Source organism: Solanum stenotomum, chromosome 11, assembly GCF_019186545.1.
Source record: "Solanum stenotomum isolate F172 chromosome 11, ASM1918654v1, whole genome shotgun sequence".
Taxonomy (NCBI): Eukaryota; Viridiplantae; Streptophyta; class Magnoliopsida; order Solanales; family Solanaceae; genus Solanum; species Solanum stenotomum.
In genome coordinates this window covers 52,518,570-52,534,681 of record NC_064292.1, presented here as the reverse complement: position 1 = coordinate 52,534,681, position 16,112 = coordinate 52,518,570, and the positions used below count along the sequence as shown (strand labels likewise).

Sequence of the window (16,112 nt, the reverse complement as noted above, 5' to 3'; positions counted from 1 at the left end):
GTAAAATATTTCCATTACCACAAAATACCAATACAAATAAAGAGTACCCATTTCTGATATCAGAAACTAGGCCTCCAACAAACAAGAAAACTAACTACTAAGTAATCGAATAAACCGTTTACATTTTTGTGCTTTCCTTGAACTACTGAAGAACTGTACTCTCTCTATAATCTCTTTTTTTATCTGAGCTACTGCCTCCTCTGTATGTACATGCTTCCCTTTAAATTTTTTCTAGTTTCTTGCACGCCATGTGTGGTAGAGAATAGCCCCACATATAGCTGCAAATGTCTCTTTCTGAAACTGTTTCCAATGCTTCCTTTTTGTTCTCTCCAAAACTTGTTTAATCCCATTGTTTGTCATTGTTATGCCTGTCCACTGTGTTATCCCCTGCCATACATCTTTTATCCATTTAAATTCACATATCACAAAACTAATAATTGCAAATCTCTTTTTGTAACTAAACACTCGTAATAGTTTCACATAAATTGGGACATAGTAAATATTTGAGACGTACGAACAAGATCATCTACATCTTATTAAAAAACGAAAAATTACAAATGACAATTCGAATTTGTACAGCAGAATTGTCATAAAGCCTTGGCGACAGAAGCACCAAAGTGATTCTGCTTATTTCCTTGTGGAACAAGCCATTTATAATCAGCATGATGATGCCTGCACCTAAACGAGCCTGGATGGATTGTTGGTGAACAAATACACTGCTTCCCCATTCCAGCACCAGCAACTACTCCTCTGCTTCCAGTTGATGATTCTGCAGTTGCCTGTAGAGGAACTTGTTCCCTTGCAATACCAGCCATGTATCTGTTCCTTTATTGCATTAAGCTTCCTCCAATACCAACTACTATCAATAGGTGCCCTGTGACTCCATATCGAGGTTTCCTCTCTAAGATAAATTCCATGTACCCATTTTTACCCACAAGGTTTCCTTATTCATTACAATCTACCATATTAATTGTCCCACTGATGCAATGTTCCAGCTGCTACTGCCAAAATCATTTACTCTTTTTTCTTAAATTTAGAAAGGAGGTGGCAAGAAAAGAGAGCTCGTAACTCCCTTCCCCCAAAACAGAAAAAAACAAAAGAGGATCAACCAATCAATGATTAGCTGGATCTCAATACCAGTGAGCATCACAGCAGCTATGAACCATCAACTCATAGAGAAATTAACAAAGGAAAACAGAAACAAGACAGAGAAATATAGGACAGATTAAAGAACTGTCATAGCAGCTATATAATTGCATTTCAGAATCTCAAAATTAAATGGCTACACGAGAATTTGAAGAGCTGTAACGACAACTATATAATTACATCTACACTTAGCATTGACACAAGAGTTGAGATATTTTGATAAAACTTAGTTACACAAAAAGATTTAACATGCTCATGCGCACATTAATAATCGGAGATGTCAAAATATGCCACTGTTGTCACACTTCGAAGTGATTTCAAGCAAAAATTACTAAACTAGTGTAGCCACTTATATCACAAGTTCACCGTACTTCAAAGTTTATCATGGACAGCCATCCACATCATTGTCTGACGATCATGTTCACCCATACGTAAAAATAATTCCATCTTTTTGTCGTCTTTACAGAGAATCATTGCAGCTTTTATACGTTGCTCTGTGGTGTACAACTCAAATACAGGGGATTCAAGGATAGAATAAACTTGACCACGAACATCAGCTCGATCACGATCCCCCATCTTTTCAATCAAGGAACCAATTCTTTTGTCTTGACTTTCAGTAAAGTTTTTCATAACTTCCATCATACCCTTAAGAAATGTCTCACTATCATCCTCTACTATTTTTTTCCTTTTCTTGCTTTTCTCTTTCTCGTTAACATTAGAAGATGATCTTTTAGAATACTCACCTTGTTTATGACTTTTTCGGGATCCAGCATGTTCATTTTCAGAACCAGCAACATTTTCTCCTTCATTAAATACGCTAGGTCCAGTGACATTTTCAGCTCTAGTAAATGAACTAGGTTCGGTGAAATCTTCAGCTGTAGCAAATCCACCTTGTCCGGTGGCATTTTCAGCTTCTTCAGTACCAACTTTAGAGTTATGGTAAGCATTTTCTTCTTCTTCTTCATCATCATCAAGATCAACATCAATAGGAAATCCCAAACTAATGTCATTAGAATGTTGTGGAGCTTGACTCTTTTGAATTTCTTCAGTAGCATCTAGAGGCCCTTCAGCGAACTCTCCTGTTGCTCTATCCTTACCAAAGATTTCTTCCCAATCCTCAAATAGTGGCCATTTCTTAGTATTCATTTTCTTGGCTTGTGGATCAATCTAGAAAATTAAAAAATAAAATAGAACAATATGATATTAATTAACTGTAAAAGGATCTAAAGAGAGGCTAGATGCTACTATATATGTGATGATAACAATTTACTTGATCACTAGTTTAAAGGCACATCAACTATGAATAATTAAAGGAACTAATAAGGAAAGTACCATATGAAATAACAAATTATATTAATTACCTTTATAAAGTCAATCCAATGTTTTGGATCGTCAACTATTATAGTTCCATCACTATATTGAAATCCCAAACCACTTCGAGTCTTCAACAAAGCTATACTTCCATAGCATCTTTTCCAATATCTCATTTTATTTTTGATGTGTGGTTCACCTTTCAATCCACTTGTAGGATGATATTTGTGTATATAACGTTCTAACTCCATCAAGTGTCCTGGTCTAAAGGTTCCATTATCACCTCTCCAACCATTAGCACACAACTCTTTAAGCCCGTCTAAAAGAGTTTGTTCTTCTTCTGGAATCCATGTCCTTCGTGTTGAAGGTGTTGTGTTGCTTGATTTTTTTGATTTCTTATTTGATGATGTTTGACTATTCATTTCGCCTGTAAGAACTTGTGCGACAGATTATCAAAAAAATCAGGAAGAACCAAATATCATAAGATTCACTATAAACTAAAGCATACAACAAAAGAAATGTGAAGAGTACATAAGGGTGTGTAATTAAGGTCACAAAAAAACAGAAGTTTCTGGCAGTTAAACAATTTATACTAGGCCAGTTCTAAAGAGCAAATGAAGTCCAAAAAGGTTCTATAGCTAACAAGTAGCAATATGTCAATTGTTATATCTTGCATTCCACATTGATTGAGCCAGCTCATCCCTCCAAGTGGTCCACTCCTCCGACGATTCAACAACATCAATATTCTCGTGTTGATACTCCATATGTTCTTCTATATCAATGTCTAAGGGATCCACTTCCATTTCTCTACGAATGAAATTATGAATCAAGCAGCAAGCACTAATAATCCTGTTATGAACCTTAACCGAGTACCATGAAGAACTTCTAAGAATTCCCCAACGTCCTTTCAACAAACCAAATGCCCTTTCAATTACATTACGAGCTCTAGCATGCCTCATGTTGAAAAGCTCTTCTTTACATTGAGGCGATGGATTATCGCCTCGCCAATCCTTTAACCAATATCTATAACCTCGATAAGGTGAAAGAAATCCTTTTCCATTCGTATATCCTCCATCACACAAATAATAGTTACCTATAATATAAACATATAATTTAGTTACTAGTACCATTCTTTCTATGATGTAACTTGAAAGCATATATAAGGCCTACCCTCATGAATTTTCAAACCATTCCTTCGTACTATAGCATCTCGTAATACACGAGCATCGGCAGCTGAACCTTCCCATCCAGGTAACACATAAGTAAAATTGAGATTTCTATCACAAACTCCCAAAACATTAGTTGCTATCTCTCCTTTTCTTGTTCTATATCTTGGTTTGTGTTGGATTGGAACTCTAATGGGAATGTAAGTACCGTCTAGTGCACCTAAACAACCCTTTAAGATACATTATAGTGTTATCTCAAAATATATAATACTTTTCTAAAACTGTTAAAACTACATAATTTGTATACAAGTTAAAAGATGATAAACGACAGTTTCACCTACCTCAAACCATTTCCATCGATCTTCAATCTCATCCTCAAGTACTGGTTTAGGATTAATAAGTAGCAATGGAGTTAGTTTGAGAATAGCACTCAAGCATTCATTGAAAGCCTGACTTACGCTCCATCCCGATCTAATATAATCAACCTTGATTGATCTATTTTTCTCATGGTGAGCCAAGATATTTAAAAACATTGCTAATTTTTCGCTGCTTGACATACTTTTACTATCGGTCAAACCTCCAATATCCTTAGTTAAGAGAACTAAAGTGTGAAAGGCATTTCTATCCATTCTTAACTTATCGATACATACACTACCATTATCATTTATGATATAGTGTAAGTGAGAAATGATTTTCGGAACTCGAACACTCATACAATACCTAACCTCACGTCTGTTTCGACATCGTCTTCTTAGAGAATGACCATGACTAGCCATGAAAAGACAAATAAGGAGAAAAAGAACTTGCTGAAGCAATATCTCCACAAGAATAATATATTCAATACCTGATAATGGTTGAAGATCCATAATAACACCTATATTTGCCATAAAAATAAGAATGAATACATATAAAGCTTTTAAATAAGTATCTATGTGCATAAATTCCTAATTTTCGACCATATAAAGAGTGGAATAGATGAGCTCAAAGCATATTAAAAAAACAAGCTAAACCTAAATTTCATCTTAAATTGTGAAAGAGATGTTGAAAAATAGAGATTTTAATGAAAGATAAGAGTACTAACCTTGTAAAGATGAGCAAACAATGTTCGATTGAGCAAAGGGAAGAAGAAACCTAATCTTGAATTTCCATTGACAAAGTACAGAGAGATGAAAGGTTTCTGAAGCAAGTACTATGGAAAATGTTTTTTTAAAAGGCTTTGAGGGTACTTTTGTAATTATATAATATAATGCAAGTGTTAAAATGCTATGTATTACTAATACCTAGAATTTCTTGGTATTAGTAATACACAACTTAATACACAATATAGTGTATAGCTAATGCTTGCATTAGTTATACATGACATAAAAAAGTGTACCAAACAAGGTATTACTAATACACACACCTAATGCATGCGTTATTTTTCCTAATACACTCTACCAAACGACCCCTAAAAAGTATTTTTAGCACTCAGTATCACAGCATACATTCAGTCAACTATATGTTTTTTGGTCATTAACTATTAGGTGCCTTGATAAGTCAATAAAGGGACCTCTACAGTTTTGATGATTTATAATGAAAGTATAATTTGTCCAATATGGCTAAGGAAGCAGCCATGTTGTTCGCTTCCCTAGCCGCTTATATATATGATGACTAGATAAGGAATTTTGTGTCAACACGGGTTTAATATTTATTATTTTCTTAATTTTAATTTCTGTGATATAGTTGAAATTTGTAAAATTATCCAAAAAAATTTATATGATTTTTAAAGATTTTAAGTTGTTAATTATAGTGATTATAGTATTGTTTACATAATTTTCAAACAATTACTTATTATATTCCAATTTACGTGGCACAAATAGAATTTCAAGAGTTTATCAATTTTTTAAGTATCTTTCAAATATTTCAATTGTTAATTATTGTGATTTATCATATTTTTACGTTATTTTCAAATAATGCATGTTATTTCTTCTGTCCTAATTTATGTAACACCAATATAATTTTGAGAAACAATTGAATTCTTTATGTGTTTTAAAATTTAAATTTTTTAGTTATTTAATTATCATGATTTATAAAAAAAGAACACGTAATTTTTAAATATTGAAAAGACTACAAAAATTAAAATAAAAAAATTATATAAATACCCTCGATTAGGAGCAGTTAAAAACATGTATATTATAATATCTAGTTCACCATTTCTACATCTATTATGTTTTGTAGAGAAAATATTACTCCGTACTTAATATTTCAAGTTGTTCACATGAAAAGTTGAATGATTTAAACATATAAAAAAGTATTTCTCTTTTTATTAAGTATTACTCCCTCCGTCTCATTTTATGTGGCAATATTTGATCGGACACGGAGTTTAAGAAATAAATGAAGACTTTAAAATGTTTACTAAATTGCCCTTTAAAAAGTAGACTCACTTTTCTCTCTCCTCATAAATGTATTGGAGTACTATTTTAAGATTAAGTGGGACCAATAAGGGTAAAAGATGAATTGTACCTTTAAATACTTACCTTATTAGGAAATGTGACATTCTTTTTGGGACTAACCAAAAAGGAAATGGTGCCACAAAAAATGGAATGGAGGGAGAATTTATTTTTAATTTTAACTTTTCAGATGTTTCTATTTTACCCAAACAAATTGGTTTTATTGGACAGAAATAGATAGGTATGCTTCTAAAGCAACGGGGTACACTATTTATTAAGCATTAATTATTGAATACTAAAAATAACCTTTATAAAGAAGCAGGGTGGCGGAGCCACATATGATTAAGGGGTGTCGACGAACAATCCTTTGTCGGAAAATTACATTATATAGCTAGAATAAATATATTTTTTATGTATATATACTATTTACTGATACTCCTTCACTTCTACACGATTTTACTTATTATATTTTGATATCCCTTAAACAAAATTCTAACTCCGCTACTGGGCCATGTCGACCAAGTGTTGCCTGCTTCTAGAGTCTTATAAGATGTACAATTGTTTACATAGTCTCTGCCTCAATTTAAACTTTGGTAAACTTCTTATATATATATATATATATATTTTATTATTACCCTTATATATAAGCCAACAAGAAAAGGACTATCACTGCAATATATAATTGTACATCATGTTGCGTGGATTGTACTTTTATATAGGCTTATTTATTGATTGATGAATACACGTGTGCACACTTCTCTTTGCCAAACAAATATAAGCCAAAAAATGAGAGGTTGTAGGAATACAACTATAGGTGCCTGTACCAAAGTGCTTTAACAATTGTACTTTATAGCCACGTGTAGGTACTTTGAAACAGATGTCTTACAATTACTCAACTTCTACACCTTAACCAAAATTTCCTCTCAATTCTGTCTTCTTTGGAGCAGCTTGGTTCACTCGATGAAGCAGGGGAAAAGGCATCAAAAATCATGGTTAATCCCTTTACTTTGTATATTTTTGCCAAATTTTGCTTTATACGTCTGCCTCCTCTATCTGAATTGTCTCATTCATGCTTCTTCATTGGGTTCCTCTGGATATATTTTCTATTTTAGTTTTGCATGTGTTTGAACTAGAAGTTTCACGATTTTGACGGAAAATACAAGCTAATTAGGGTATTATTACTTAGTTTTAGGTTTGGATCTAACTTTTTTATGATTGTTTTATTTTCGTAGTGCCCGCATCTTCAAAATGAATTGGGACGCTTTCTTAATTTGCACAAATCGAGCTCAGCCGGCGGTGATGTGAGTGGGGGATGTTATCTGCAGCTGAGCAGCAGGAGGCTGGAGAAACCCTTGGTGGGTTTTGAAAAGAAAAGACGGAAATACCCTTTGAAGGAATCGAAAAGACAGAACCGGAGTTTGAGGGTGAGGGAGAGGAACAACAATCTTGGAATTATGGGTCTGTTGAGGGTGAAGAGGAGAAGAAGGAAGAAGTTCATGTACAAGAAAATCAGAAGGAAATTGACAACAATGGCAGCTTTGAAGGTGAAAACGTGCTGGAATTTGATGGTACAGAGAGGTGAGTTTCGCCTTTTCGGGTTTTTTTTAACTTCAATTTCTTCATTTTGTTAAATTTTCTCCATGTAATTGTTAGATTTATCAGTATGCATGTTACAATTTATGATTAGGGTTGATGCTCTGTTTACTGGTAAGTCAGAATTCGAACTCTCACCAAAAAGGTGAAAGTTTGCGTAGTCATCAAGAGGCTCTCTGCACTTAGTATTGGCGCCAATGTTTCTACACTTACATGTTGAGAAAATAGTATTTTCTGCCGGCAGATGCTTGGTGGGAGAAAATAGAACAGCTTTATTCGATATGAGAGCTTTTCCATTCATATACTCATCTTAGTTGCGCGGACTCTTCACTTTTGATGCCACACCGCTGTCGGATTCTCTGAAATTACACTACTTTGGAGAATCCGACATGTACCCATTGACATTTTAAGAGTCCGAGCAACATAGATGATACATGAAAAAGTTAATAGCAATGAAGAAATTAACAAGAGCATTCACCAAACTAAGAAAAAATCATTTTGATCATTCACGATCAATAATTATGGACGCCATGATATACTAATACTTGTGTGGATCAAATAAGTAGAGACGTATAAGGTAATACTTCGTTTTTATTACTTTTTCATTCTGATAAATTGTGTAATCTCATCCATTGTATATCAACATTTTTATCAATTAGATCTAAGCATATGAAGTCATGTCGATTTATTTCTGCATTTCAAGTTCTCTCTTTTCTATCTGATTTTAGAATTTCTTGAGTGCTTTATGTAATATGAGATTCATATGAAATATACCACTTTTACTGCATCGTGAGCACGGGTGCACACATGTCCTTGCCTGTTCACATCTCGAAAAGAAATCTTCTTAGGAGCTTGAAGTGTGTCCTGGTCTTTTCCTTGTAATGTTTGCATGACTATCCAGTAAAAATATTATACCTCCAATGTGGAATTAGATAAGCTAATATGCAACTTTCTCTATATCTTTTTAAAATTAACAGCTTCTCTTATGCATCTCATTTTCTCAACTGAGGTACTTAAGGAAAAAAGGCATGAGAAAATAAAGAGCAAAATAGTTTATTTCGTTTCTCATGAAACCAATTAGCATTCAAATACTCAAGTGTGGAGATGCATTTATGTAAGTATATATTGAAAACTCTCATTTTAATTTATGATGTGTAAACAAGACGAGTAGACGATAAGCTCAAAGGAATGAAGTTAAAAATACATCGATATCCCTATTGATGCAGAGTTTTTTCATCAGGCCAAGCTTGGTGGGCGCAAAAGTCAATTTTTTTTTGTTGTAACTGAATGATGCAGGTGTGTGACATCTCTAACCCATTTGTTATATCGTGTTATTGGAAGCTAATAGCATTTGAGTGTTTCTGTTTTCTTATAGTATGATCTACTATGTGCTTTCAAGTGTGGAGGTCTTCTTTCCTTCACACATTAATATATTTGATGAAAGTCGTTTTCAAACTTCTTAGTAAAGAATGGTTCATTGATGTCAGAAATAATTGAAATTCTGTGAACTTTATTTCAGCCTTCACAAACTAAAGGAGAGGTGTGCAACTACTATATTTGATGTGGAGTATCTTAATTAGATGTGTGTTTTTGATCTTTCATATATGAATCTTAATATTTAAGGTGCAATTATTTGAAGTGTCGTCTCTTGATTATTCTTTGTAATGATTTTTTTTTTTTTGCTATAGCAAGGAACTTTTCTATGCATGAATTAAAGAAAAATGTTGATTTTTAAGTCTCTTTATTAAGTTACAGCTCATATTGTAAATCCTTTAATTGATTACCATTTTGTTGAAGTGCTTAGTTATAACAGGGACCTTAATTTGGTATGTAGGATTTGAAGAAGAAAGATGAGTCCAACCATGCAGGGGTTGCTATTGAAGAGCAATACAAATGACATTTACCTGAGAAAACTACTAAATAATTAAGGAGTATGCATAAGAGCAATTTCAAGTTTATCACCCTTCTATCATTGATGTAAGTTGTTCTACTTGGAGCAAGTCATTAGGTGCCATTAGCTAGAAGCTAATGAATTTTTAAATTTCTCAACTATCATAAAAAAAAAAGCAAAATCTTTCGGCTCAGGCCATTTTGAGGCATATTTCAGATCCTACATTAACTACATGTAAAAAAATTACTACTCACTTGGCCTTAAAATGATATATATTATTGATCATGTTTCATTTTTTTGTACCCAGTAATCAAGATGATCAGTAAACTAGATGAAATGAGAAAAATTAGCCCAAGTGTTCATTATAGTTTTATATAATGAAGTACAAACTAAAGTTCTAATCTTTAGCAGGACAAGAGAAAAAATATGTCCATGATATCTTAAGATTGCTTTCTAATATGAGTTGCCAAAGAGATGATCCAATTTCATTTCCTTTTTTAGTTTTACCTATTTTGGTCAATATAAACATAAGTTCAAAGATAAACTCTCATTCATCTTTTTGCTTTCTATTAACAGTAGTCAAATGTGCTTTTGGATTAGTTAGAACAAGTATGACAAGTACAATGAAACTTTAAATTATAAAAGAACTACTTTCTTCTATCTAGATCTTATGATATAAATTTGTAATATATGGAAATTGTGAAGATCTTTCTTGATCAATCCCTTTGATACTCATTCTTCAGGAATAAGGAAGAGCATTTTCAAGTTTGCATTTGTTCATTTATAATCTAATTTCTTCTACTTCATATTTATTTAATATGAATATTTTTCCTCTTTTTTGTCGACACATTTAACATAAACTTGCCCCACTATTTCTGGTGCCGTGGCCTTTTCAGTAATTTGCAGGAACAACATATAACATTTCTCTGGGCACTGCAAAGAAAATACTTACAAAGAGTTGAAGAGTTTACGTTATTTGTGACACATTGTATACTCCAGAAGTTGTGACACCACTAGAATTTGAATAATAACGTTCCGAACAACTTCTTGAGCATTTTTTTTTTTTTTTTTTGTCCTGTACAAGTTGTTTGAGTTGCTTTAATGCTTGAGACTTTGTTTTTAATTTTTCAGATCATTCCTTATATTAGAACACACACACAACCCGAATTAATGTAATCCTTGTAATTTGTGCTTTTATAACTGAATAATTTCCAGCAACATTTTATTTACAAAGAACAAACTAATTATGTTGGGCCCGTGCTTAGCACGGGCCATGCCCTTCTAGTATATATATATATATATATATCATAGATATGAAATTCTATAGATATTGTCAGATTTATTATTTTTTTAAGTGCAAGGACGAGGAAAGATCCAGGTAGCTACGGATATCAACATCTCAAGCGACAGATTTATTATTTTTTATTCTATGTTCGTAACCATTTAATTTATGCGTTTGTCTCTTATAAACAATTTTTTTTTTTAATTTAACGAAAATAGTGTGTATCGATCGGTTCGATTTTAAAGTATATTGGTTTGATTTATTTGTTATCGATTTGTAGAGATGTTAAACCGTTATAGAACCATTAAGATATTGACCTATCGGTTATTGATTGTTATTGGTTTAACCATTAAAATATAACACAATTTTAAAAAAAATGAAAATCACTCAGAAACAAGGTGACAAACCAAATGAACCATACACATGAGTTGACAAATTACATATTGCTCGAAAGCAAACAATTTTATATTGTAGAATAATCAAGATTTTGAGATAGCCAAAAATAAAAGCAGGAGACTAAACTCTAAGTCAAAGACTTTATTTACAAAATGGTATAAATATATTTATTTAATTTACTATCAGGTTATCGGTTAACCCGTTAAGAAAAAATCTCAAACAGTTAAGAACCTATAACCCGATAACAAAAAAAAATCAAAACCGTTATCAAAACCACTAAACGTAACCAATAATTCATTTTTGATAAATCAATAACTTTTTTTCAATTTGAATTATCGATTTCGATTCGATTTTGAACCGTCTGGAAGAGAGTTGGCAAATAAACAATTTACATGCCTCACGTCATACAGTATATATACTATATTTATTACTTTTATATGCATTTGAAAAATAAGGCACTTATTTTATGTCTTCGAATTTGAGGAAGCCATTTCTTTTTAGCAATAATAAGAAAATGGATTCAAAAATACAAAAAAATTGTATTCCCAAACATTAGTCAATTTACTTGAGGTGTAAGTCAAAATGAAAGTATAATTTTTCCTTAATCTTTCTCTTATGGACTCAACATGTGCCACTTGGAAAGCAACTACATCACAAAGTTCAATTTTCGTCCCTTAACTGTTTTCTTTATTTTCGGGTCAAGTGGAATCGAGGGAGATCCTTAACTGTATTTTGATCATATGAGATGAAATTAAAATTTTATTTGAATATGCAATTGGATTTTTAAGCTATTTTCTTTGTCTCATATTAGTTGATCGTTTTACTAAAAATAATTGTCGCATATTAGTCGTCCACCACCTTACTATATTATCCTTGCAATTTTTTATTTTTTTTTAAAGTGTTCACATTTATTTGTAAAATTCCTAAGAAGTTTCTTAAAGAGTGAATTAGTTCATTAAAAATAGAGAAATAAAATTAAACATGAATTGCAGATAGTACTCTTTAACATAAATCATTTTGTTGGTCAAAATCATTAGTAAACAATATTCCATGAATATTTTGTCATTCTTTTGGTATTCTCACAAAAATATATATAGATATTAAATAGTGAATTTTTTTATTTTTTTTTACAAAATGTTAAATTTGTGGGTTAATTTTTGTTCTTAAAAATGTGAAATCAAGATATAAAATCTCATAATTAAGCTTTTTGGAATTTTAAAATATTTTAAGTTGTTAATTATTGTAATTCATTGTAATTTTTAAAATAATATATATTACTAACCCTTCGGGGTGGCCCAGTGGTTTGGGCTTGGGATTTCTATGTTGGAGGTCTCAAGTTCGAAACCCCTTGCCAGCGAAAGCAAGGAGTTTGCCTTCTGGGTTGAGCTCGTCGGACTGGGTTTGCCTAGTACAGGTTACCTCTCCTATGTGGTTTGCGAGCTATTGCATAGGAGCGGGGGTTTTACCTTGTGCGCACCCAAAGGGTAGCGGCTGCGGGTTTCCCTTGTCATAAAAAAAAATTTAAAAAATAATATATATTACTCTCTATGTCTCAATTTATGTGGCAGAATTAGAATTTGAAGCATCAATCAAATTATATATATTTTTTTTGAAGCTATTGATTATTGTAATTTATAATATTTTTTTACTGTCATTTAAGATTATTTAGTTCAATTATTTTAATTTTTTTAATTATTATTCTTTTATAGAATCTTTTAATGAATGTCACACACGTTAATTTAAGGAAGGTGAATTACTACGGAAGTCCAAAGTGCTGTCACTTTCTCATCACAAGATCTTTCAGACACCAAAAGGCAACATGTTAGACACACGTCAAAAGTGCTTCAAAGAAATACTTCTAGACTCTTCTACCAAGTAATGAAGCGCTTTCCATGTTTGACAAAACCACTAGATATCCTTTCCCCCCCTACTTGCCAAAATCATTTTTTTTAAATAAAAAAAAAACATTTTAAAATAAATTTAATTTTAGAAGTTTGGTCAAACAAAATTATTAATCCTAAATCTAAAATCCTAATGTTCAAAAATTAGTTGATCTTTTCTCTAATTTGTTCTTCCTTTAAGTGACAAGACATTATTTTTAGAAATTTTTGCGTACGCCAATGAGCATGGACATGCTCTATATATATAGAGAGAGAGAGAAAATGATAAAAAAAAAAAAACAAACTATAAAAACAGTGCACTCATATATACAACGCACAAGATGGCATTTGGTGTTGGTGATATAGGGTAGCGCTTCGCCGTTGCGACTTGGGTTCAAGCCTACCCAAAACCGCATGTTAATGTTTTTATTATAAGTTTTAAATTTAAAGGGGGTTTATGATATTGATGCATCCGAAGTCTTCAAATCTTGAGTTCACCCTGAGATGATCTATGTACAATGGTGGGGTGCCACACCAGTCACCACCCAACGACCTCGGTTGTTTATATATATATATATATAAATATTTGACATAATGAGTTTACTAATTTACCCCTATTAATTATAAAATTGATGAATTAAAAACTTAAGATTCTCGAGAAGTTCTACCTTTTTCAAACTAATTAATTGAAGGTATTATAATAGGCAAATTCTCTACTCAGAGATGGGTGTGTATCGGTCGGTTCGGTTTTAAGTATTATCGATTCGATTTATCGATTTTCGATTTTTAAATATGCTAAACCGATAACCAAATCAATAAGATATTTATTATCATTTTCGGTTTATCAGTTTCAGGTCTTTAACAGTTCGGTTTTCGGTTTAACCAATAAGAAAATGCATTCAAAACAAATATATGACTTATCCAACAATTTGACGTGATACGCATACATCGAAATAATCATCCCAAATGGGAAAACAGGGACCAACTTAATGTATTTTGGTCATCACAACAAAGTTTTGGTCAATTTTCGATCACCATAATATAAAAAAACGAGTTCCCTTTATGCAATAAAGAGAATCAAATAAAACCAAATCATAGGCAAATGTCGAAACAGTAGCAAATGAGGCCGTTCTTACGGTAAATCATGTATAAAGGATCCCGTGTCAGCACGGGGCCCAATATATATTACTAATTTTTTTGTCTCAATTTATTTGATATCATGAAACTTGAGAATTTATCAAAATTTTTATATGATTTTAAAAATATTTTAAGGCCTATTTTAAGTTGTTAATTATTGTAATTTATAGTACTTATAATTTTATAATAATAGTATATATTATTCTCTTTGTTTTAATTTATGTGGCATATATAGGATTTCAAAAATTAACTTTTTTTTGGTCTTTTAAATATGTTAAATTATTAATTATTGTAATTTATAATACCTTTTTAACGTAATTTTTAAATAATTGTATATGTTACTTTTCATATCCAAAGTTATGTGACATTGATAGATTTTTTGGAGTCAAGTGATTTTTTTATATGTATTTTAATTTTTTTAAAATTATTAATTATTGTGATCTATAATACTTTTACGTCAATTTCAAATAATATATATTTATCATCTAACCAATTTTATATGGTACCAATAGAATGTCAAGAGTCAATCAATTTTTTTTTTTATATAACTTTTAAATATTTATGTTGTTAATTATTGTGATTTATAATAAATCTATAACCAACAAAAAGAATAAGAGAAATAAATTTAATACAAAGAAAATACCGAATAGTACTAATGAAAAGACTATATATACAAATGTTTAAATGAATAAAGAGCCGACATTGTATACAAGTGGAGCCAATGGTTGGGCCCCCACAATTCAAGAGAAGAATATTCTTTTGATAGGACATATAAGCCATTATTAGGTAAATATTGATTGGTTTTTGGGTCCAATAAAGAAAAGGTACAATCTTAATGAATGTCACACACACTAATTTAAGGAAGGTGAATTACTTCGAAAGTCCAAAGTACTTCCCCTTTCTCATCACTAGATCTTTCGAGACCCAAAAGCTACAGTTGGACGAACACATGCGCTTCATATTACTTATATACTCTTTATCATATAAGAGTATATAAGTAATACTAGATAGAGGATCCCGTGCTATATTACTAATTTTTTTGTGTTCAATAAAAAAAAGGTACAATCTTAAAGCAAAAGGATACAAAAGGCTTAAGGAAAGAAAAAGTAGGAAATTACGAAAATGCCCTTGTCATACAAGCAATCAGACATGTTTACGAAGATATGTCTGCTTGTCTTCTACTAAGTAATGATAATGAAGCACTAGACATCCTTCTCCCACTACTTGGACTTAGACATCTCTAAGTAAAATCTCTACTTAGATGCCCAATAATTAATTATTCTATGGACGCAGGACCATTAATGCACGTCACTGTATAAGACTTCAATTTCTTATAGTAAAAAAGGCAACATTGGTGACTTGTAGTGGGAGCTCCAGGGAAGGATTTTGTTGCAGATACCATGAAATTTTATGCATTAGTAATGTAATGTGTTTTAATACATGCATTAATATTAATAAAGACACAATTATTCTTAGTGGCGTACGTAAAAATTTCTCAAAGTGGTGTCGTCACTTAAAGAAGAACAAATTAGAGAAAAGATCAACTAATTTTTGAACATTAGGATTTTTAGAGTTAGGATTAATAGTCCTGTTTGACTAAACTTCTAAAATCAAACTTATTTTTTAAAAAAAATTATTTCCAAAATTTTTTGGCGAGAAGTGGTTTATCTTGACTAATAAATTTATAAAATATTTTTTAGAAATAATTAGTGTTTGGCCAAGTAAATAATGTATTTTTCTCAAAAAATTACTTTCAGACCAAAGCTATTTTTTTAGATATTGAAAAACAACATTTGCTACTCCCAAAACACACTTATTTTTCTTCAAAAGCTTGACTAAATACCTTATTTTTTTAAAATAAATCTTTTTAACATACAAAAG

The 16,112-nt window shown here is 31.4% G+C and overlaps 2 protein-coding genes and 1 long non-coding RNA gene across 3 annotated transcripts; 1 reads left to right on the top strand and 2 right to left on the bottom strand.

Moving 5' to 3' along the window:
- Positions 1 to 1,308: 1,308 nt before the first annotated feature.
- LOC125844817 (uncharacterized) lies at positions 1,309 to 2,880 on the bottom strand. The gene is made up of 2 exons (XM_049524158.1): positions 2,508 to 2,880; positions 1,309 to 2,313 (listed from the first exon to the last, which is right to left on the bottom strand). The coding sequence occupies exons 1-2, from the start codon at positions 2,877 to 2,879 to the stop codon at positions 1,519 to 1,521; spliced, it is 1,167 nt and encodes a 388-aa protein (XP_049380115.1). The 5' UTR covers position 2,880; the 3' UTR covers positions 1,309 to 1,518.
- Positions 2,881 to 3,113: 233 nt separating this feature from the next.
- Positions 3,114 to 4,252, bottom strand: LOC125846064 (protein ANTAGONIST OF LIKE HETEROCHROMATIN PROTEIN 1-like). The gene is made up of 3 exons (XM_049525522.1): positions 3,965 to 4,252; positions 3,646 to 3,853; positions 3,114 to 3,550 (listed from the first exon to the last, which is right to left on the bottom strand). Exons 1-3 carry the CDS (start codon positions 4,250 to 4,252, stop codon positions 3,114 to 3,116), a joined length of 933 nt encoding a protein of 310 aa, XP_049381479.1.
- Positions 4,253 to 7,036: 2,784 nt separating this feature from the next.
- Positions 7,037 to 10,566, top strand: LOC125844588 (uncharacterized). Its single transcript, XR_007444157.1, has 3 exons — positions 7,037 to 7,630; positions 9,480 to 9,622; positions 10,433 to 10,566. It is a non-coding gene; the product is annotated as an uncharacterized LOC125844588 (long non-coding RNA).
- The last annotated feature ends 5,546 nt before the right edge of the window (positions 10,567 to 16,112 follow it).

Coding starts and splice junctions, on each gene's coding strand:
- LOC125844817 (XM_049524158.1), bottom strand. CDS start 2,879: ATGAATAGTCAAACATCATCAAATAAGAAATCAAAAAAATCAAGCAAC. Junction 2,314..2,507: donor ATTGGATTGACTTTATAAAG/GTAATTAATATA, acceptor TTAATTTTCTAG/ATTGATCCACAAGCCAAGAA.
- LOC125846064 (XM_049525522.1), bottom strand. CDS start 4,252: ATGGATAGAAATGCCTTTCACACTTTAGTTCTCTTAACTAAGGATATT. Junction 3,854..3,964: donor ATCGATGGAAATGGTTTGAG/GTAGGTGAAACT, acceptor TGTATCTTAAAG/GGTTGTTTAGGTGCACTAGA. Junction 3,551..3,645: donor TGCTATAGTACGAAGGAATG/GTTTGAAAATTC, acceptor TTTATATTATAG/GTAACTATTATTTGTGTGAT.